Genomic DNA, 17850 nt, shown 5'->3' with positions numbered 1-17850 from the left:
ACTCGGGGTCTGCATTTCCCACCTGCCCGATTCGGATGAGTATCAGCGGAGAGTACTAAGGCGTGTAAACATTACATTGCGGAGTTTGAATGCACTAGTGTATGCCCTGGCCCGAGGTCGTTGCTCGCTGGTTGCTCGCTCTGTTCAGCTCGTGGACGCCCCAAGTCTCCCTGTTGCGCCGTTGCTCCCTCGCATACTCTAGTACTGACTGCAGGGACTTCCGCCGTCTCCTGAGGGTCTCCGACTCGAACAGCTCCCTCCTGGGTTGTATGCTACCCACCCGCCGAACCGGACACGTCCTCCGAGGTCCCACCTAGAGTGACAGAAGCTCGCTCTCGCAAACTCTGCCAGAGTCTTTGGACTGCTATGGCTGCACAGGCCGCCGCACTGTCGGCGCCCGCAGTGAGTGCAAGCGATCCTCATTCCGTGACATGGCAAGAGAATGATCAGAAGCCCGCTCCTAGTGGAGGCAGTTCACTTTCTTCGATGTCATGCCCGTGAAAGACGTCCACGACCTCGCTAGCACGCCTGAGATATTCAAGGTGCGTGCGTTTTGCACTACCAAGGAATACGGCGTAATGGACGGTCGCACAGAAAACGCCTGAAATCTCGACCGCCATTGCGTCCTCGCTCGGGCCGTTGGTTGCAGATATCCATGGAAGCATCTACAGCCTCAATCGCGACTTCGAAATCACGAATAGTTGGATAGTGCATACAAACGGACGCGTGACACACATGGTCGAGCGCAAGGGCATCCTCATTACCCTCGGAGTGCGTCGCTCGCTACATATCCCTTGACTGTCCGTTCACGTTAGCGCAGGAGGAGGAATCCGCCAGGCATCCCTTCTTGAAGGTATGGAACCTCGAAGTCATAGACAAGAAGACCGGAGCGCCGGTGCTGCTGCGTTCGACGAAGCTTCAGAGTGGTAGTCGGCCTCATCCCGTAAGTCGCGCGAGGTCTGCGCATCGTTAGTCCTGAGATGTTGACGAAGAATAGGTCTCGACTATAGCCGTCACAGCCACCTTGTCCTACCTCGCAGTCGGCCTCGCAGACGGAACAGTGCTGCTCTATCGCCACCTCGACCAATCCATCTTCTCCGGGTCCACCTCCCTCACAGCCCTGCCCAAGCCACGCACAGTACACGAGTCTCCAGCCGAGCCCGTTACAGGTCTCGGCTTCCGTGAATCCGACGAAGAGACGCCGAATGTCTACTTGTTTATCGTCACTCTCAACCGTGTGCTTGCCTACCAGGCATCGGGCAAGGGTAGCGGCGCTGCTCCGACCGTCGTGAGTGAAGCTGGCTGTGGCTTGGGCTGCGCTACAATGGACCGCCATGCGAAGAACATGGTCGTGGCGAAGGACGAGGCAGTCTACATTTGCGGCACGGACAACCGTGGGTCGTCATATGCGTATGAAGGTTGGTCGTTCGACTTCCTGTCATGGCGATTAGCGCTGATGGACGTCGATAGGTCCCAAGGCTTCTATCCACACGCACAGGAACTACCTCGTCATCGTATCCCCTCCTATCGTTCCTACCGCCACCTCCGCCTCGGCGACTGTGCGGAACTTCGCCGCGAGGGCGAATCCCTCAGCCAATAAGGACATCACAAAGGTTGCTGTGTTCGACCTCGAGAACAAGTTCGTCGCCTTCAGCGGTACGTTCAACGAAGGCGTGCGAGAAGTGATTTCTGTATTCGACAAGGTCTTCGTCCTCTCCAATGATGGCGTGGTGAGTGCGCCTGTACACGTTCTGTGCGCCGAAAGAGCTGAAGGAGTTCCCGCAGCTGTCGTGCCTGGAGGAGAAGCCTACGTCGGTCAAATTGGATATGCTGTATCGCAAAGGTCTATACCCCACTGCCCTCAACCTTGCCAAGAGTCAACAGCTTGACGAGGCGAGTGTCGCGGACATACACCGCCAATACGGCGATCATCTCTATACCAAGGGCGACTACGATGGTGCGATGCAACAGTTCATCAAGACGATCGGTCATGTGCAGGCGAGCTATGTCATTCGGAAGGTGAGCTGAATGTCTGCCATCGCCCTTCGCGGCTGTTGAGCGCTCAACGTGCCGCGTAGTTCCTCGACGCCCAGCGGATACACAACCTCGTCACGTACCTGCAAGAGCTGCATGCGCAAGGGCGTGCCAACGCGGACCACACGACGCTTCTGCTAAACACGTACACGAAGCTCAAGGATGTCTCCAGACTCGACAGCTTCATCAAGCGCGAGGCGTCGCGCGAGACGGACGAGCTGCCGTTTGATCTAGACACTGCTATCCGTGTCTGCCGCCAAGCAGGCTACTTCGAGCACGCATCCTACCTTGCAAAGAAGTATGAGCGGCATGAAGATTACCTTCGGATCCAGATCGAAGATGCGGGGAAGCACAAGGATGCCCTGTTGTATCTCAGGAAGTTGGGGACCGAAGCTGTATGTGCTTCCGTAGGGATGGTGTCTACCCGCTTATTCCTCTTATTCAGGCGGAGGCGAACCTCGCGCGATACGGCCGTGCTATGCTCAACAGCTTACCTGAGGAGACGACACAATTGCTGATCGACATTTGCACGAGCCTTGTCCCTCTCACGTTCGACGAAGATGATGAGCGCGCGGTGCCGACTCGTCAAGCGAGCAGCAATGGACCGTCATATCTCTCCTATCTTGCTCTTAACCGGTCGTCAACACCAGCGCAGGCATCAGACAATGTCCCACCTTCGTCGGCATCAACCATGACCGCCAGACCGGCTGTAATCACTGGACGTGACTCCGCGCCGGAGACGTCGAGAGCGTCCACTCCCCCGCCTGCGACTACTACGACATCATCGGTCCCAAAGACGCGATCAACTGGAGTCAAGCGGCCCTCGCCGCAACTATACTTTGCTCACTTTATCGACCACAGAGACCACTTCGTGCGCTTCCTTGAATCCGTAGCTCTCAAGCGATGGGGGCAGGACGTGGATGTCACGGCCGCGTCCGTCTCGGTTGAAGTGGACCCGAGCGCAGATGAAGAGTCCGAGAAGCGAGACCAGCAGGCAGTGTGGAATACTCTGCTTGAGCTGTATCTGGGCCAGCCCGACGGTATTGACAAGGCGCTACGTATCCTACGCAGCCAGGACATCCCTTACGACCCGACGCATGCTCTCATACTTTGTTCGACGTGTTCATACGCCCCGGGACTGGTGCTTCTGTGGGAACGCGCCGGAATGCACGAAGATATCGTCCGACATTGGATAGATGCACACTACAAAGGCGATGCGACTGCCTCAGGTGAGGTCATCCGGGCGCTCGACAAGTATGGCAGCGAACACCCTGGGTTGTATCCGCTAGTCCTCCGCTTCCTGACGTCGTCACCGGAACTACTCTCGCGCCATACGGAAGATCTGCAAGGTGTGCTGCAGGTCGTGGAGGAGAATAATATCATACAACCCTTGAGCGTCGTGCAGGTGCTAAGTCGAAACGGCGTGACAAGCGTGGGCCTAGTCAAGGAATGGTTGATGTCGCGGATTCGACAAGCGCAAGAAGAGGTGCGAACGGTAAGTCGTGTCGCAATGAAGACTTGACCCGGCAGACACTGACTGTGATTACAGGATCAGCAGCTCATTGACTCGTACCGCGCAGAAACTCAAGCCAAGTTGCGCCAAGTTGAAGAATTATCTGATTCTGACCATCCTCGTGTATTTCACGTCACACAGTGTGCTGTGTGTCAAGGTCAACTCGACCTTCCAAGCGTGCATTTCATGTGCAATCACAGCTACCATCAGCGGTATGTTACTCAATTTCTGTTGTACGATCCTGAACTGATCGACGTTGTGCTTTCCTGCGCTGTTTTCCGTCGTCATAGCTGTCTGGGCGAACATGAGGCCGAATGTCCCAATTGCGCCCGCTCACATGGTATCATCAAGGAGATCAGACGAAACAATGAGCGGCTGGCGGATCAGCATGATTTATTCCTGCAGGAAGTTCGGGAGGGAGGGTTCTCTACGCTTGCGGCAGGTTTTGGGCGGGGCTCGCTCAACGCTGCGAGGCTTGAGGATGTCAGTGCGTAGGTTCCGGATATATCCCTGTACTCTATGCCTGCATCCAAGCTCCATTTCGCAATTGATCGCTGGTTGTTTTCTCGCGGGAGATTAGTGTGCAGACTCAGAACACACTAACAATTATTGTTCTTCCCAACCTCCAACGCCACGCCACGCCGGCCATTTCGACCAGGCAACGCATGTCAAGCGGGCCCGAACACAAGGTCGAGGTCAGCAGTGGCCCTTCTTCCGAAGTCGCGGTGGGTTGTCTATTTTGCTTCCGTCGTGGTTGATTCCGAGCTGATGCACGCGTCGATGCGCAGTGAGAGCAACGTGGGTGAGTGGCGGAGCAGATGGGCGAGTGGCGGTGAGCGGCTGGTGAGCCACTGCGTTGCTTTGTCCTCGATCACCGATCTTGCACGCGACGGGACAATCTCAGATCGCGCGGTGCCCTAGCAGCGGGCGCGAATGAGGGCAGACGGGACAAAGCACGTCGTCAAAGGCCGTCAATTGCTCGCGTTGTCTCTTTGTCCTACGCCCACTCTGCCATGTCCATACCCATAAAAGCCAGGCACGATGCGCCACTCGTCCGCCCCCAGCTCGCTGTCCTCCACTCCTCGTCCCGCCAACCGGTCTTCGAGGGTTTCCCTGCGCTCAGCACCCACTTGTGTTCGCGCACACTAAGACAACATCGCCTTCAGCATGGCCATATTCAGCCCCCGGAAGGGTCTTTCCCATCTCGTCGGCGCATACGCCTCGCACACACACCCTTCCAACGACTACCCTTCTGATGAACGCTCTTGTAGCGGCTCGGACCATCATGCCAGCGACGATGCCAGCGATTCGGACGACGACGTCGTCAACAACGCCAACGACGTGATCGATATAACCAACGATACGATCGACAATACCAACGACGAAGAGGTCAACGAAGTCCGTAGCAACAAAGAGACCGACAGCTGGACTTCCACAACCAACGGATCTGATGGAGGAGAGGTGAACGTGCAGCCTACAGGACCAGTCGCCGTAAACGCGAGCATTTCCTTGGGCTCTCGCCCGCGTTCGCGTTCTCGTTCAGGTGCACCGCAATCGCAGTCCAAGTCCAGCACAAGTTCGGTCTCGACCCGCCATGCTCGTAGGGCGTCGGGAACGAGTTCGAGGACACCGTCAAGATCAACATCGAGAGGAGTCTCTGACGCAGGCGTGGACGCGGACGCATCATCTGGCTCTGGATCGCGCTCGGGCTCAAGCTCGAGCTCTGAAGTCGACCCTGCTGAGCAGGACCAATGGGATACAAATGGCGAACAGGCGTGGTTGAAACCTGCTGGCAGGCGGTGCGTATTGACATAATTATCATACAGCATTCAACTTACATTTCTCACCAGTCAAGCTTCGCCTGTTGTCGACTCACCATACATCCCTCCCTCCCCTAACGCGTACAGTCGCCCTGTGGGCTCCTCAAGTCGCAAAATAACTCCAAAGCGCCGTTATTCCCCATACGAGAAGCCCCCATCTCCGGCGGCGCTTCGCTCCTCGCGCCATGATTCTCGGTCGTCGTCCGAATCTGCCCCTCTACGCTCCGCTCGCTTGCCCCGCCAGAGACGCACATCTGGTCGTCGCCCTTCAGCTCCTCGTCGTCCACCGCCCGTCGAACTCGTGCCAGAAGAGCCCATTCTTCCTCGCGCAAGCCGCATGCGCGCCGCAAAGACGCTACAAACATACCTCGAGCACGAGTCCTCGGTCGAGAGCGAGGGCAATGCAACGGATGACGAATTCGTGCCGTCACCCATTCAGACCACTCGTAGGTCGCGGTATCAGCCTTACCCTCGTTCGCCCGCGTCTGTTGCCCCCGTCGCACGCTTGCCTCAGCAAGCGCGCCACTCTCCTGCGCCCTCAGACTTCTCGGAGTCCAGCTTGTCGTCGGTCCCGTCCTCTGGTCCGCAGCGCCGTGGCGGAGCGCCCCGCGCTCGAAACCGGCAGATTAGGATCAGCGACGAAGAGTTCCGCCTCGCGGAGCAGCGATTCCTGAGCAGCACGTCGAGGGAATGCCCGGTTGGCTGCTCGTACGTGCAGAGGAAGCGACGGGTGCCAGACATGCGACGACATATGGAGTCCCACCGGTACAACGTTAGCCACGAGAAGTGGGTCTGCTGCGGTGTCCCAGAAGAGGATGTATGGAAGTACAAAATCAAGAATCTGGACACGGCGCCGAGGACAACGTTCAAGAGCAGCACGATGGTGGGCGGATGCTTCAAGGGCTTCAGCAGGCGTGACGCGTTGCTCAGGCACGTGAAGAACAAGAACAACCAGTGCGTGGGTGAGGGTGGCCTGTTACATTTACTCGGCATACCGAAGGAGGAGGAGGAGGAGGAGTAGTAGCAGTACTGTGGATTATAGGGCGATCAGGCCCTGGGCTATCTTCGCATCGTCTCCATCTTCTGGACTATTCTACCTGTCATCGTCTGCGTCAGATACCTGTATTAGCCTGTGTACCCATAGACGTGTTCATCTCACTTAATTGGCCTGTTATGAGCCGGACTGTTCCTGGCAGTACGTCCGGTTGCGATGTTACGAATAGTCAATGCGTATAATCGATTGGCCTGCGCTGTGTCTTGTCAATGCGGAGCTATCTTAGCAACACTGGCGCGGCAGTGTGCGGTAGACCGTAACATCGCGGACGGAAACATTCATACCAACGTCCTTTTGCGCAGGGCAGCTGTATGACTGATTTCGATGCGCCGCAAGAGGCGGTGCGATGCCTTTCGTACATTAGTTTGTACTTTACACTACATCTCGAGTTCTTTCTTGACCATACTTTCCCGCCCAGGACCCACGCCGATCCACTCTACTGGCACCCCAAGGAACTGCTCTATAAAGACCACGTACTTCTTGCAGTTGTCGGGAAGAGCGTCGTACGACGGTATCGAAGCGATCGATGTCTTCCAGCCAGGCAGCACCACGTAGACGACTTCGACCTTCGCGAGGAGCTCGAGATCCGCTGGGTTCGCAGTAAGCCAAGGCATAAGCAGCAATAGCCGCGAATAAGGGAGCGTACCTGGGAACCCGTCTAGTTCCTTTCCGTCGACGATGTACTTCACGGCAACCTTGATCTCCTCGAGGTCGTCCAGGACATCGAGCTTTGTGAGGTTCAAGCTGTCGTACCCGTTGATGAGACACGAATGCTTCATAACGATTAGGTCTAGCCATCCACAGCGCCGCCTTCGCCCTGTAGTCACGCCGAACTCGCGACCGACTTCCTGCAGGTGCACGCCTATGTCCTGTATACGATGTGTGAGCTCGACGCCATGTCGCCCGGTGTGCATGAGACGCACGTTCAGCTGCTCAGTAGGGAATGGCCCTCCGCCAACACGAGTGGTGTATGCCTTCATGACGCCGATGATTTTCCCTATCTTCTTCGGCGGGATACCGAGGCCGGTGCACACTCCGCCGACAGTAGTCGCAGACGATGTTACATACGGATATGTGCCGAAGTCGAGATCGAGCATAAGGGCATTGGCCCCTTCTACGAGGATCCGTTTGCCCTGCGCCAGTGCGCTGTGGACAAAGGTCACACTGTCGATAACGTACGGCCGTAACCGCTCCGCGAGTGCCTTCGGTGGAAGAACGAGTAAGTATGGGCGAATAGCGAGATTGGTGGGTCACGTACCCTATAACGAACGATCTCTCCCTCGGTATCATATTCAAAGTGGCCATACCGTTTGAATCGGCCCTCGACGATTTTGCGGAATTTCACGGCGAAAGTCTCGTGGTCAAACAAGTGGTGCACACGGAGTCCGGAGCGCGACGCTTTTCCAGAGTAGGCCGGACCAATGCCCCTCTTTGTAGTACCGATGCTAGCAAGCATGAAGTAACATGACTGGAAGCACTAGATCGTCAGACAGATGCTCACCTCTTGCCCCCCAACTCGACTTCCTTCAGCCCATCGACGATCTGATGAAAATCGAACACTAGATGTGCACGATCCGAGACGAACAACCGCCCAGTGCAGTCGAGTCCTGTGAAGTAGCGCTATGTACAGCTCATGGGCGCGATAAGAAGGGCGACGTACCCTGAGCCTGTAGTGCATCGAGCTCCTCGAAGAACGACGGTAGATGTACGACCACCCCGTTGCCGATTAAGCCAGTGCATGTTGGATTGACGAGGCCTTCAAGCGGTTCGTTTTCATACTTTTGCACTGCGGGAGGTATGGTACGCACCGCTGGGCAGCAAGTGAAAGGCGAAGTGGGTAGGGACCTTCTCTACACCGATTGGTGCGACGATCGTATGGCCAGCATTGTTCCCGCCCGCACAGCGCGCACAGATATCGGCATCGGCGGCCAGAATGTCGACGAGTTTCCCCTTCCCTTCATCGCCCCATTGCGTTCCGAGTACGACACTCACTGGACGAGTATTAGTGGCGAAATGACCAGGAACGAGCTTGTCACTAACCGCTCATCGTGGCAACTCAGCCTTGGCGAGGCACACGTTAGCACAGGCGTGACGAACGGAGTGAAGGTGTGATAGATAGCGGCGGATGGTAACAACGTAGTAACGTACAGACCGCACAGACGATGGAATAAATTATGGCTGAGGATCGCTCTGGCGCGCGTAGCGCCAGTCTCACCGCGCTCGAGTCAGGCACACTGGCGGGCGGCTCGGCCGAACATGACCTTCCCGTTTTGGTAAGTATGGCAACCCCGGCAACCTTCACAGCGGACAAGTCGGCTTTTAACAAATTGGAACATTGGACCTACATAGCAAGGGTCAGTAGTTTTCTAAGCGGCCATGTACGGTTACGTAACATGGCACTTAAATACGAAATGTTCACCACATGTAAGAAATTTCGTATTTGAGTGCCATGTTACGTAACTGTACATGGCCGCTTAGAAAACTACTGACCCTTGCTATGTAAGACCAATGTTCCAATTTGTTGAAAGCCGACTTGTCCGCTGTGCTTCGCTGCACCTTTTCAACAGACTTGTCTGATTCGCCGCTGCCACGCCCGGCAGGGTCCAATATGCACATTATCATTTTGTCTTATATAGACTTATTGACATCACTAAGTTTTATAAGTAATCTGTGAGCACAGCTCCTCATGCCCGCAGTGGCTTCACCACCTGGGCAATTTGGAGTTGTGTCTAAGAACTTGCAGAGTTCAAGCCTCATATCTTTGATGTCTGTGTTGGAATGCCATGAGTCTGAAGCCCACAACCACCTAGCAAGAGTTGTGAGGCAAATCAGCATTTCTGGCTGGAAAACCTTGGAAAACCCTTTCAGAGATGCTAATGACTAAGCATGAGTGTCCATATGATGGTGGTCACATTCTGCACAATTGGCAATTGTCTTGAAACTCCTTCCTAAAATAGTGATGAAAAAGCACAAGCCTCCATACAATGGAAAAGACCCAATATTAGCATATTTTCGAATATGTTCAGTTGCACATCAGTTGCACATCAAGTGACATTGTCAATGCACGCATGTTCTATCCAAATCAGTGTTACTCATTTGACTCCCTCAATCCCAGATGCATATGTATATGCAGATGTCCTTTACATGGCCAAGGCCAGAGGATCTCTCCTAGCCTTGTAGAAATCCTGTGATGATAAGTTAGTTCAGGGAGCAATGCAATAATCTTACCTCAGTAACAAAATACTGTAGGTTGTTCAATTACCAAATCCAGCCATGCTAAGATGTTCCTCCAATCCTTCACACCTCGATCTCCCACATGATCGACCTTATTAGCATCTGTTGCCCGATGTTACGGAACAGTTAGTCCTTTTGATGAAACAAGGAGTGTTGTGGCTAGCCTGAGGCAAGGCTACAAAAGAATACTACAGAAGCACAAAGAGCACTGTAGTAAAGGAGGACTTACAACAGATCTCTTAAGAGCTGAGAGGGAAGACTCAGAGGCGTTAAGACGAGAGGAGAGACCGTTACATTCTAGGGCGTATCCAGCCCAGTATATATACACATGAGAGAGCCATCACATGATTGTACAGTAAGCGTAACAGCGTAGAGTCATAACGGAGCGATATGGTGCAATGAGCGAATACACAAGGATGAGCGAATACACAAGGATGAGGTGATATTGCACCATGAATGGAATGTCATGGAAAGGACTGGAACAGCGATGTGCTCAATGATGCAATACGATGCAATCAAGGAATGTGCTGGAACATGATGGAAAGCGGTGGAATGTTCCATCAGGGTCTAGATCTAATCATGTGCTACAGGTCTGGATCAAATCCAAAAAGAATGTACGTAATATGTAGCATAGTAGAACATAAGTCCATAACGGGTAAGGATAAGTCCTATCCCGTGTGATAACACCTAAAACAGTTGAAGTTCAACACCTTTCGCATCTCATCAGTATGATCTGCATCATTCGTACCATCCTCATCACCCCATGCAGTGATTATCTATCTCGGGCGGCCACTTGTAGCCGTGGGCCGCCATCTGTACCATACGCTACCGGACACTGCCCCAGTGATTTGCTTACGTATCTCTCCGCGCTGATCGCACTATCTCTTGTAAACTCGTTGTACAGTAGTGGTCGAACTTCACGTTCGACCTGGTTAACTCCTGAATCCTATCTCCTTCGCTTGTCCACTTCCCCTACGCCCTAGCGGCAGGTGACGATCAAGCTCGGATAGGCCCGACCGACCAGGAGCCTTTGAGGAAGCCAGCACGGCTAGTCCTCTCGAACGCCCCGACGGATCCAGACTCTAGACGAGAGTAAGTCCTTGTTAAAGGCAGCGTCTTCAGTAGAAGTTTGTTCTTGAATTGGCTATCGCCTTCATCATTGTTCCGCTCCTACCCGTCGCGTAACATTAGGTCGAACGTACCCTCTGCCACCATTCTTCTGGTGTAGCTATCCCATCTCAAGACCTCGAGCGTCATTCCGCTATCCAATTGCTTAGGGTGAACAACGCCACTCGACGATAGGTCGATAGTTTCGCCAAGGTGGATACCTCGGACCTTCGCCAAATTGAACCCAGTATCTACGGACTCATCAGGAAAAACGTTCGTGTCTTAAGTGGTCTTGTGGAGAGCCAAAAGTGACATTATGTGTCACTATGTGCCACAAGAGCCTTAAGGTAAGTCGATTTCTTAAATTGTCTTACTTAAGTTCCATTAAGTAACCAAAGTAAACACTCATTCCAAGCAAGAATGATGTTTTTTCATCATTACTGGGGTGACTTCTCTCATGATTCTGCTGTGTTTGTGCATATGCTGTCATAACAGGCATCCCAGATGCAAAAATGTCGCCCAAAATAATCTGCCATTTCCCAGAATTGAACCCCTGACCTGCTAAACTAATTTCCCACACTCTCAGCACAAACTTGTGACCACTACACCATAGGTCCCTGTGCTTGTTCCCTTCTACAATAACCTATATTGACTATCTTTCTGGACTTAGAGAAATCTGCAATCGCTGCCCCCTGTTAGCCCAGCCCCTGTGCATCCCTGGGCTCTCAGACTGGCCTCATTTCTTCTTGGCACTATCTGTTGCCTTGCAGACCTTGTGTAGACTCATAATTTGCTCAAGGGCAGGCTTCTTGTCTCACTTTGCATGCTTAAGTGTTCTTTTGCTGTCTCTCAACCTTAACAGGTCAAATATGTCCAAATCCCTGACAATATGACTTTGACCACAGCATCTGTTGTAAATAGGGTAATATACTCATAATCACAGGGAAAAACAAATAATCTTTATTTGTACCCCATTACTGTTGCCAGATATAGTATGTGTTAACTTGTCAGGTGAAATCTTGGTGAAGTCTTCATATTGAGCAATCTGACATCTCATCATGCATATTTTCTAGTTAAGAGGTCATTTTCCAACTAATGTGTACTTATGTGTCTTAATCTGCAGAACTAAAGTTGCATATCTTCCAACTTGGGCACAAGACAAATTTCTCAAAGGTACTATAATTAACTTCAGCAGTCTTCATGCACATGGTGCACTTAATTGAGGAACACAAGTTGTGAAAGATTGAATAAGATCAGGTGTTCTTCATTCAAGACTGCTGAAGTTAGAAGTGTTTTTCCTGATGCTGCCTGCGCTAAAAGGCACTCTCCTCTGGGATCCTACCCTCCGAGTATTATACCCCCTTCACCTAAGTCCAGGGGGGGTCAGCGTGCCCTCAGCTTGCCTTATATGGTAATTCCTTTTTGGGCCATTACCATATAAGGCAAGTGCTGACTTCGGGCCGCACCTACATGTCTCAGGGGATCTCGCACGCCCGCGCGAGATCCCCCGCGCACCTCTCAACACCGGTTATGCGGACCGCGTCAAGCCCAACATCCAGTACTGAATGTCAGGGGTCTGTGCACTGGCGCGACATCCCCTGGGACATATGCCAGTACCATGTGTCATGCACGCACCACGCACCATGTGTTAGGGGATCCTGCGCACCCGCGCGAGATCCCCTGGAAAGGGTACGCACGCACGACACATCCATGTACTCAAACATTGTACACACACAGTCTCCCAGGGGATCCTGCGCACCCGCGCGAGATCCCCTAGAAAGGGTACGCGCGCACGACGCGTCCGTGTACTCAAACATAGTACACACAGTCTCCCAGGGGATCTCGCGCACGCGCGCGAGATCCCCTCAAGCACATGTCAGCATCGCGAACCATGGCTTAGGTTCCTCAAAGTAACCTATTGTCTCCGGTACTGCGCGCACCATGTAACAGGGGATCCCACCCTCCCGCGCAAGATCCCCTTGGAGGAGTACTGCGTTTTGTAGTATGCGCACATACATTATTGGGATTCACGCGAGTGCGCAGCAACACCTCACTTCCCAATGCTCGAGAACATAATGCACGCACATGGTCTCAGTGTGCATGCACATTGCAGCCGCAGCATCTGAGACACGATAACAAGCTGTCAGATCAATCTGATTGATTGTGTGTGACGAAGTGATCGGTTCTGAGCGCTACAGATGTCCGTACATAGACACACACAAGGCTATTGCTAATCTGGGAATTGCCGATCACACCCCGATGTCCCATGTACAAACGACAGATCCGCTCAAAAATAGACAGAGATACAGATACTAAGATGCCTAGGACATGAAACGATTCCAGTCCGCGTTCAATTCAATCTCTAACATGTCCACAAGGGCGATCGCTTCTGCCTCCCTTTTGTACAAGCCCATGTACTGGTCCATCACTGGCCATAACATATCCATGAGGTTCTGCTCACATACGATCGCGTCGAAGCGGGCGCGCCGCTCATCCAAGTAACGCTCCAGAGCCTTAGGGTCCCAAACTTGATCCACGTGTATCACGAGTTGAGTGTCAGCCTCATAGGTATACGCCATGCGCTTGCCCATGAGCTCTAGTACCCTACCCGCGTACGGAGCCGCGAATTTGATGAATTTGGCCATGAACTCGGCCGACATGTACTCGTGCGGGTTATTGTCAAACGCGGCACTCATCCTGTGCGGCCACGATGACTGCCGGTGCAGGCACAGTTAGTCTGAAGGTTACCCAGATACCGACATGATGGACACTCACCGCTACCGTGCACATTATTCCCAATCCGCGCGTCAAGCACTGCTCGCATGTCTCCAAGTTTGGACGTACGTCGCAATTGGCACTGCGGTGGAAGATGCACATTGCACACCGGTCGGCGCCATGCATCTGTAGGTAGCGAGTCAGCCCTGGACGCCACTGAGTACCTACAACTAGCAGGGGTCCGTACTGATTTTGGCTGTTCGCGGCGCGGGCACGCTAAGTATTCACCGGCTTGAGAATGGTCAGTCCGCTACTTGGAATATAAATGCTCGGTACTCACCGCTGGCTTCGCACGTCGTTCCACTACCACCGGCAGACACACTTTGGGGAGTGTTGGAGCTGGACATGGCAGCGACTTGAGAAGAGAAGACGGCACCTGACATACCGAGTGCTATGTTTTGCGTCATGTGAGTTGTGTGGCGGCGGGCGCTTCCTGCGGTACAAACCTCCGTTCGGCCATGGTGAGCAGTAGTATTGCATTCACACGGTAATCTCAGTGGTTGCACCCCGGTATCCGCATTGATGTCGCGATGTTGTATTGCGCATGCGCAGAGTCCTGCGCCAATGCGCCTATTTATACAAGTGGCCATATGCGCAGTAGTATGTACTATGCGGTGCGCATCCTTGGATTGTTGTTCCGAGCCTGAGGAACATTGATTGAGATGGCAGATCCATGAATGCATGGACGCGCAAGCTCACCATGAACGAGCAGGGATCATCACCGGCATGATCAGTGCAACGTGCGCAGATCACCTCATGTGCGCGCACCGCGCAGTAGGTTGTGTTTGACGCCTGACATTGTATACATCGTTCGCTCGCACGACGCTATGCTAACCGTGAGTTTGGACGCGTCTGTCATGGGACATCACCACGCACCACGACCGTCACTTCCCGTCGCATGCGACTCTCTGCTGCGCATGTGGCGTGTCAATGCAACCGGTCAATAGCATAGCTGACATCAAGTTACCGGTGTGTTGCGGCAGGTTTATCATGGTCATCGGAGTCGAACAATGAGTACAAGTGCCGCCGGCCACTGCAGCATATCTGATAGATCAGATGCGGGAACGTGCGTGGGGTGCCACGCATATCCATACATAGACGCACATGATCTTGATTTGGATTCCACAAGAAGCAGTATGTACTATACTAGTAAGACCATACGTGAAGTCTCGAACATGCCTCCTGACGTGCGCGCTGCTCTCTGAGCCATTGCAACAAGCGCCTGTAACTTCCATCGTATGCGTATAGCATGAGCGTCATTGTTTTGACCGCTCTCCAACTATAGTAAATCTCAAGATACTCCGTCTTATCGCTCTCGTAGAGCGGCGAGAGCGGATTGGAAAGACACGGGTATACTGTGTGGTGAAAGTGTTCATAAGCGTGCGCATGGCGCGCGCGCTGGGCTTCCCATGCGTGTAAAACCAATTGCAGATTGGCCATGAAGTGGTGGCTGAGGTAGTAGGCTGGTTCACTCTTGACGCGCTGCCACATGCGTGCCCTCGATGGTTGCTGCCCAAGCGCACCTGGTCGGTGCTATGTTCATTGAGAAATGCGATGCTCACCACGGTCACGGTACACAGTATCTGGACACCCAAGTCAACGCATTGGGAGCAGCTCATAGAGCCCGGAAGCACATCACAGCGAGCATGCTGAAGACATGCGCAAACTGAGCATTTCTCGTGAGCCGTAATGTACTGCCACCAAACATATGTCAGTAGGCACAGCGGCGGAAACAGTTATGTAGAGAGGACGAGTTCGCACGCTGGAAATCGACACCGGTTCCGGTGCCTGTTTTGTATCTCCTTCTGAGCTTGGATGAGTGCGAGGCGCGGACGTTTGGGGAATGTCTTACCTCGGTTGCGTTGCAGTCCTGATTCGGCACTGGCCCACCCATATATGAATGGTGATGCATACATGGTGAAGTTGGTACAGTTGAAACCGACGATGACGCCCGGTATCATCTTGGAGCGCAAGGCAAACATGCGTAGCCCACACACGGTCATGTGAGACATGCACGCGAGCGCGACACTTGGGCGGCCCCTGGGGACGCGATCATATGATCTGTTGACGCGTACAGCGGTAGGTGCTTGTTGGTCCACTTCGCGCTTCATTGTTCCGTTGTCGCTTCTTTCGGCATCTTTGCCTGCTCTCGCCGCGTTCATCAATCTTGACAACGCCGCGTCACGCGCTTGTCCACGCCCGCGGGCCCATCACATCTCTACACGCAACACCTACCATGGTCGGCACATGGACGGAGAAGCATACGCAGAAGTACTTTCGGGCCGCGGTGAAGAAACACGTGGATTTCATCGGCACGCGCAAACATTTAGAGTTCACGGACCAGGTGCCGCCCACGCACGAGTGGACGGCTGAGCTGCTTGAGCAGTTCAACCGCAACCTGCGTGGTGTGTACAATGGGCCTTTTGACTGGGAGACGACGGAGGTCCTGTTGATGAAGTACATCATGGTGCGTCGCATGCTCACAGTGTCTCGGATGATCTGAGTCAAACGTGCGTCAGACGGACGACCTCTTGAACTCGCTCAAGAATCTATCGAAAGACGTCGCGCTGCCTCACCTTGTGCGGCTCGTCCTGGACTGGGCCTGCTGGGACCCGCCGGAGGAGGGAGCGTGGCCGCCGGGCTTGAGCATGCGCCGCTACTTCATGAAATGGCGCCACTGCGAGCCGCTGAACTTCAAGTCGGACACGTCGACCGACGTCGACATGGAGCAGGCGGCCAACGCTCTGCTGGATATGTGGATCGGTGAGTGCATCACCGTGTTCGTGTGTGCGTGCGCTCACTGTGTCCCGCTGGTCAGCCAATGACCGTCTGTATGGTGCGTTTGTTCCTCTTTGGTCGGTTGTGTGAGTATGACGATTGGCGCGCATGTACAGCGGACACACCTGTGCAGTATCGCGAGGCGGAGGATGTCCCTGGGGTGATGCAGTACAAGTTGAGGATGCAAGATGTCACGGACGAACAGCGACGCGAGGCGGCGGAGGCGTTGGAGGCATACCTGAACCAGGAGTGGCGGTGCGGTGCGCCGTTGCAGATGAAGGCCTGGATCAAGGTCAGGTCGTACAAGAGGCCAGAGAACCTGCCTCCGGCTGAGAACGACACGGTGGTGAGTTTACAGGGTTGTGCTCTGCATTTGCTGTTGATGCGCTAGGTGACCAGATTCGCGGGCCATACATGTGCATACAATGCGTCAAGGCTTGCATCCTCGAATGCCGTGTTCCAAACGATACCGAATTACCCAAGTGCGTGTCGTGCCGTGTGCGCAAGATCAAGTGCGCCTATCAGGTTCGTGCGCACAGGATATCTCTGGCACAACAGACTCACGGGACAGATAGACCGAGCTGGTTGATCCACGCGCGGACCCAGCCTTCTTCAACCCGCCCCGCGCGCTATCCAAGGCATCGGTCTCTCAAGGTTCCAGTGCAGGTCCGTCGTCGTCTGCTGGCGCGTCCGGCAGCGCGAAGCGCACAGCAGACACGTTGTCTGAGGAGGAGAGGGAGGTGAAGCATACCCGGTCTTGAAGGGCGTTTGTGCGTGACACTACTGTAGTATTGTGGTAGCACTCCGTTTAATGCGAGGAATTAGCAATCTGTTTCTTGCAAATACCCGGACTATTACATTGACACGGCGCCGCTGCCTGATGCCATACGCGTGCATCCACACCTCCGGTCTCAACGTTTACCACGTCTCGAGTGCGCATCATCCGTACCAGGTGCGCCCACAGTGGCTTCGGAACACGGCCCGCGGAACACGGTCATATGACGTGGCCAGCCATCTGTGCGACGCGCTCAGCGTCTAATTCGGACGGCCGGTGTGGCGTGCGCGCTTGACCTGGCTAGCATCCCGTCGGTCAGATTCTACCTCGCTCTTGACCGTTTCTCGCCTACGCAGCCTCGCTTCGATCTCACTCTCTCGCATTCCTCGTCGCAGGCCTTGTACCTGCACTCGACCTCAACATCTGCCACGTCGGACGAGCCGCCCACCGCCCAGCATGGTTGGCCCATGGACTTATGAAGACACGGGGAAGTACTATCGCGAGGCCGTCAAGCGTCGGCCCAGTTTTAGCGGTAGATGGGATATGTTACAGTTCACCGACCGGCTGCCGTCCACGGACGACTGGACATTACCGGTGCTCTTACAGTTGAACCGCACGTTGCGCGTGCTGTATAATGGGCCGTTCAACTGGGACGCTTTCAAGAAGATTGTCATGCAACATATCCTCGTACGTCTACATGACCTTTTGACCAGAACGTGTGATCTGACTTGTTCAGACGGACGATGTTCTTGATGCGCTC

General features: G+C 53.9%; 6 protein-coding genes across 6 annotated transcripts; 3 read left to right on the top strand and 3 right to left on the bottom strand.

The window, feature by feature from the left end:
• Positions 1-105: 105 nt before the first annotated feature.
• On the top strand, positions 106-4146 carry C8Q71DRAFT_775192 (uncharacterized protein). Its single transcript, XM_047924590.1, has 11 exons — positions 106-402; positions 465-542; positions 595-771; positions 821-943; positions 998-1418; positions 1471-1730; positions 1786-2019; positions 2079-2429; positions 2480-3529; positions 3584-3759; positions 3838-4146. Exons 1-11 carry the CDS (start codon positions 367-369, stop codon positions 4040-4042), a joined length of 3111 nt encoding a protein of 1036 aa, XP_047775600.1. The 5' UTR covers positions 106-366; the 3' UTR covers positions 4043-4146.
• A 1413-nt stretch (positions 4147-5559) lies between these two features.
• On the top strand, positions 5560-6591 carry C8Q71DRAFT_775189 (uncharacterized protein). Its single transcript, XM_047924589.1, has one exon. It carries the CDS (start codon positions 5705-5707, stop codon positions 6386-6388), a length of 684 nt encoding a protein of 227 aa, XP_047775599.1. The 5' UTR covers positions 5560-5704; the 3' UTR covers positions 6389-6591.
• Positions 6592-6687: 96 nt separating this feature from the next.
• On the bottom strand, positions 6688-8612 carry C8Q71DRAFT_775187 (Adenylosuccinate synthetase). The gene is made up of 8 exons (XM_047924588.1): positions 8462-8612; positions 8230-8412; positions 8082-8177; positions 7923-8028; positions 7680-7866; positions 7345-7623; positions 7068-7290; positions 6688-7010 (listed from the first exon to the last, which is right to left on the bottom strand). Exons 1-8 carry the CDS (start codon positions 8466-8468, stop codon positions 6799-6801), a joined length of 1293 nt encoding a protein of 430 aa, XP_047775598.1. The 5' UTR covers positions 8469-8612; the 3' UTR covers positions 6688-6798.
• A 4323-nt stretch (positions 8613-12935) lies between these two features.
• On the bottom strand, positions 12936-13918 carry C8Q71DRAFT_775183 (uncharacterized protein). The gene is made up of 4 exons (XM_047924587.1): positions 13818-13918; positions 13725-13768; positions 13538-13663; positions 12936-13476 (listed from the first exon to the last, which is right to left on the bottom strand). The coding sequence occupies exons 1-4, from the start codon at positions 13882-13884 to the stop codon at positions 13084-13086; spliced, it is 630 nt and encodes a 209-aa protein (XP_047775597.1). The 5' UTR covers positions 13885-13918; the 3' UTR covers positions 12936-13083.
• A 714-nt stretch (positions 13919-14632) lies between these two features.
• Positions 14633-15528, bottom strand: C8Q71DRAFT_775179 (uncharacterized protein). The gene is made up of 4 exons (XM_047924586.1): positions 15390-15528; positions 15299-15342; positions 15103-15231; positions 14633-15046 (listed from the first exon to the last, which is right to left on the bottom strand). The coding sequence occupies exons 1-4, from the start codon at positions 15517-15519 to the stop codon at positions 14684-14686; spliced, it is 666 nt and encodes a 221-aa protein (XP_047775596.1). The 5' UTR covers positions 15520-15528; the 3' UTR covers positions 14633-14683.
• A 67-nt stretch (positions 15529-15595) lies between these two features.
• Positions 15596-17266, top strand: C8Q71DRAFT_775177 (uncharacterized protein). Its single transcript, XM_047924585.1, has 7 exons — positions 15596-16004; positions 16057-16300; positions 16356-16373; positions 16432-16661; positions 16715-16840; positions 16891-17085; positions 17141-17266. The coding sequence occupies exons 1-6, from the start codon at positions 15774-15776 to the stop codon at positions 17074-17076; spliced, it is 1035 nt and encodes a 344-aa protein (XP_047775595.1). The 5' UTR covers positions 15596-15773; the 3' UTR covers positions 17077-17085; positions 17141-17266.
• Positions 17267-17850: the final 584 nt, after the last annotated feature.

Source organism: Rhodofomes roseus (assembly GCF_022264815.1).
Source record: "Rhodofomes roseus strain CIRM-BRFM 1785 chromosome Unknown C8Q71scaffold_20, whole genome shotgun sequence".
Taxonomy (NCBI): Eukaryota; Fungi; Basidiomycota; class Agaricomycetes; order Polyporales; family Fomitopsidaceae; genus Rhodofomes; species Rhodofomes roseus.
This window is presented reverse-complemented; position numbering and strand designations above follow the sequence as displayed.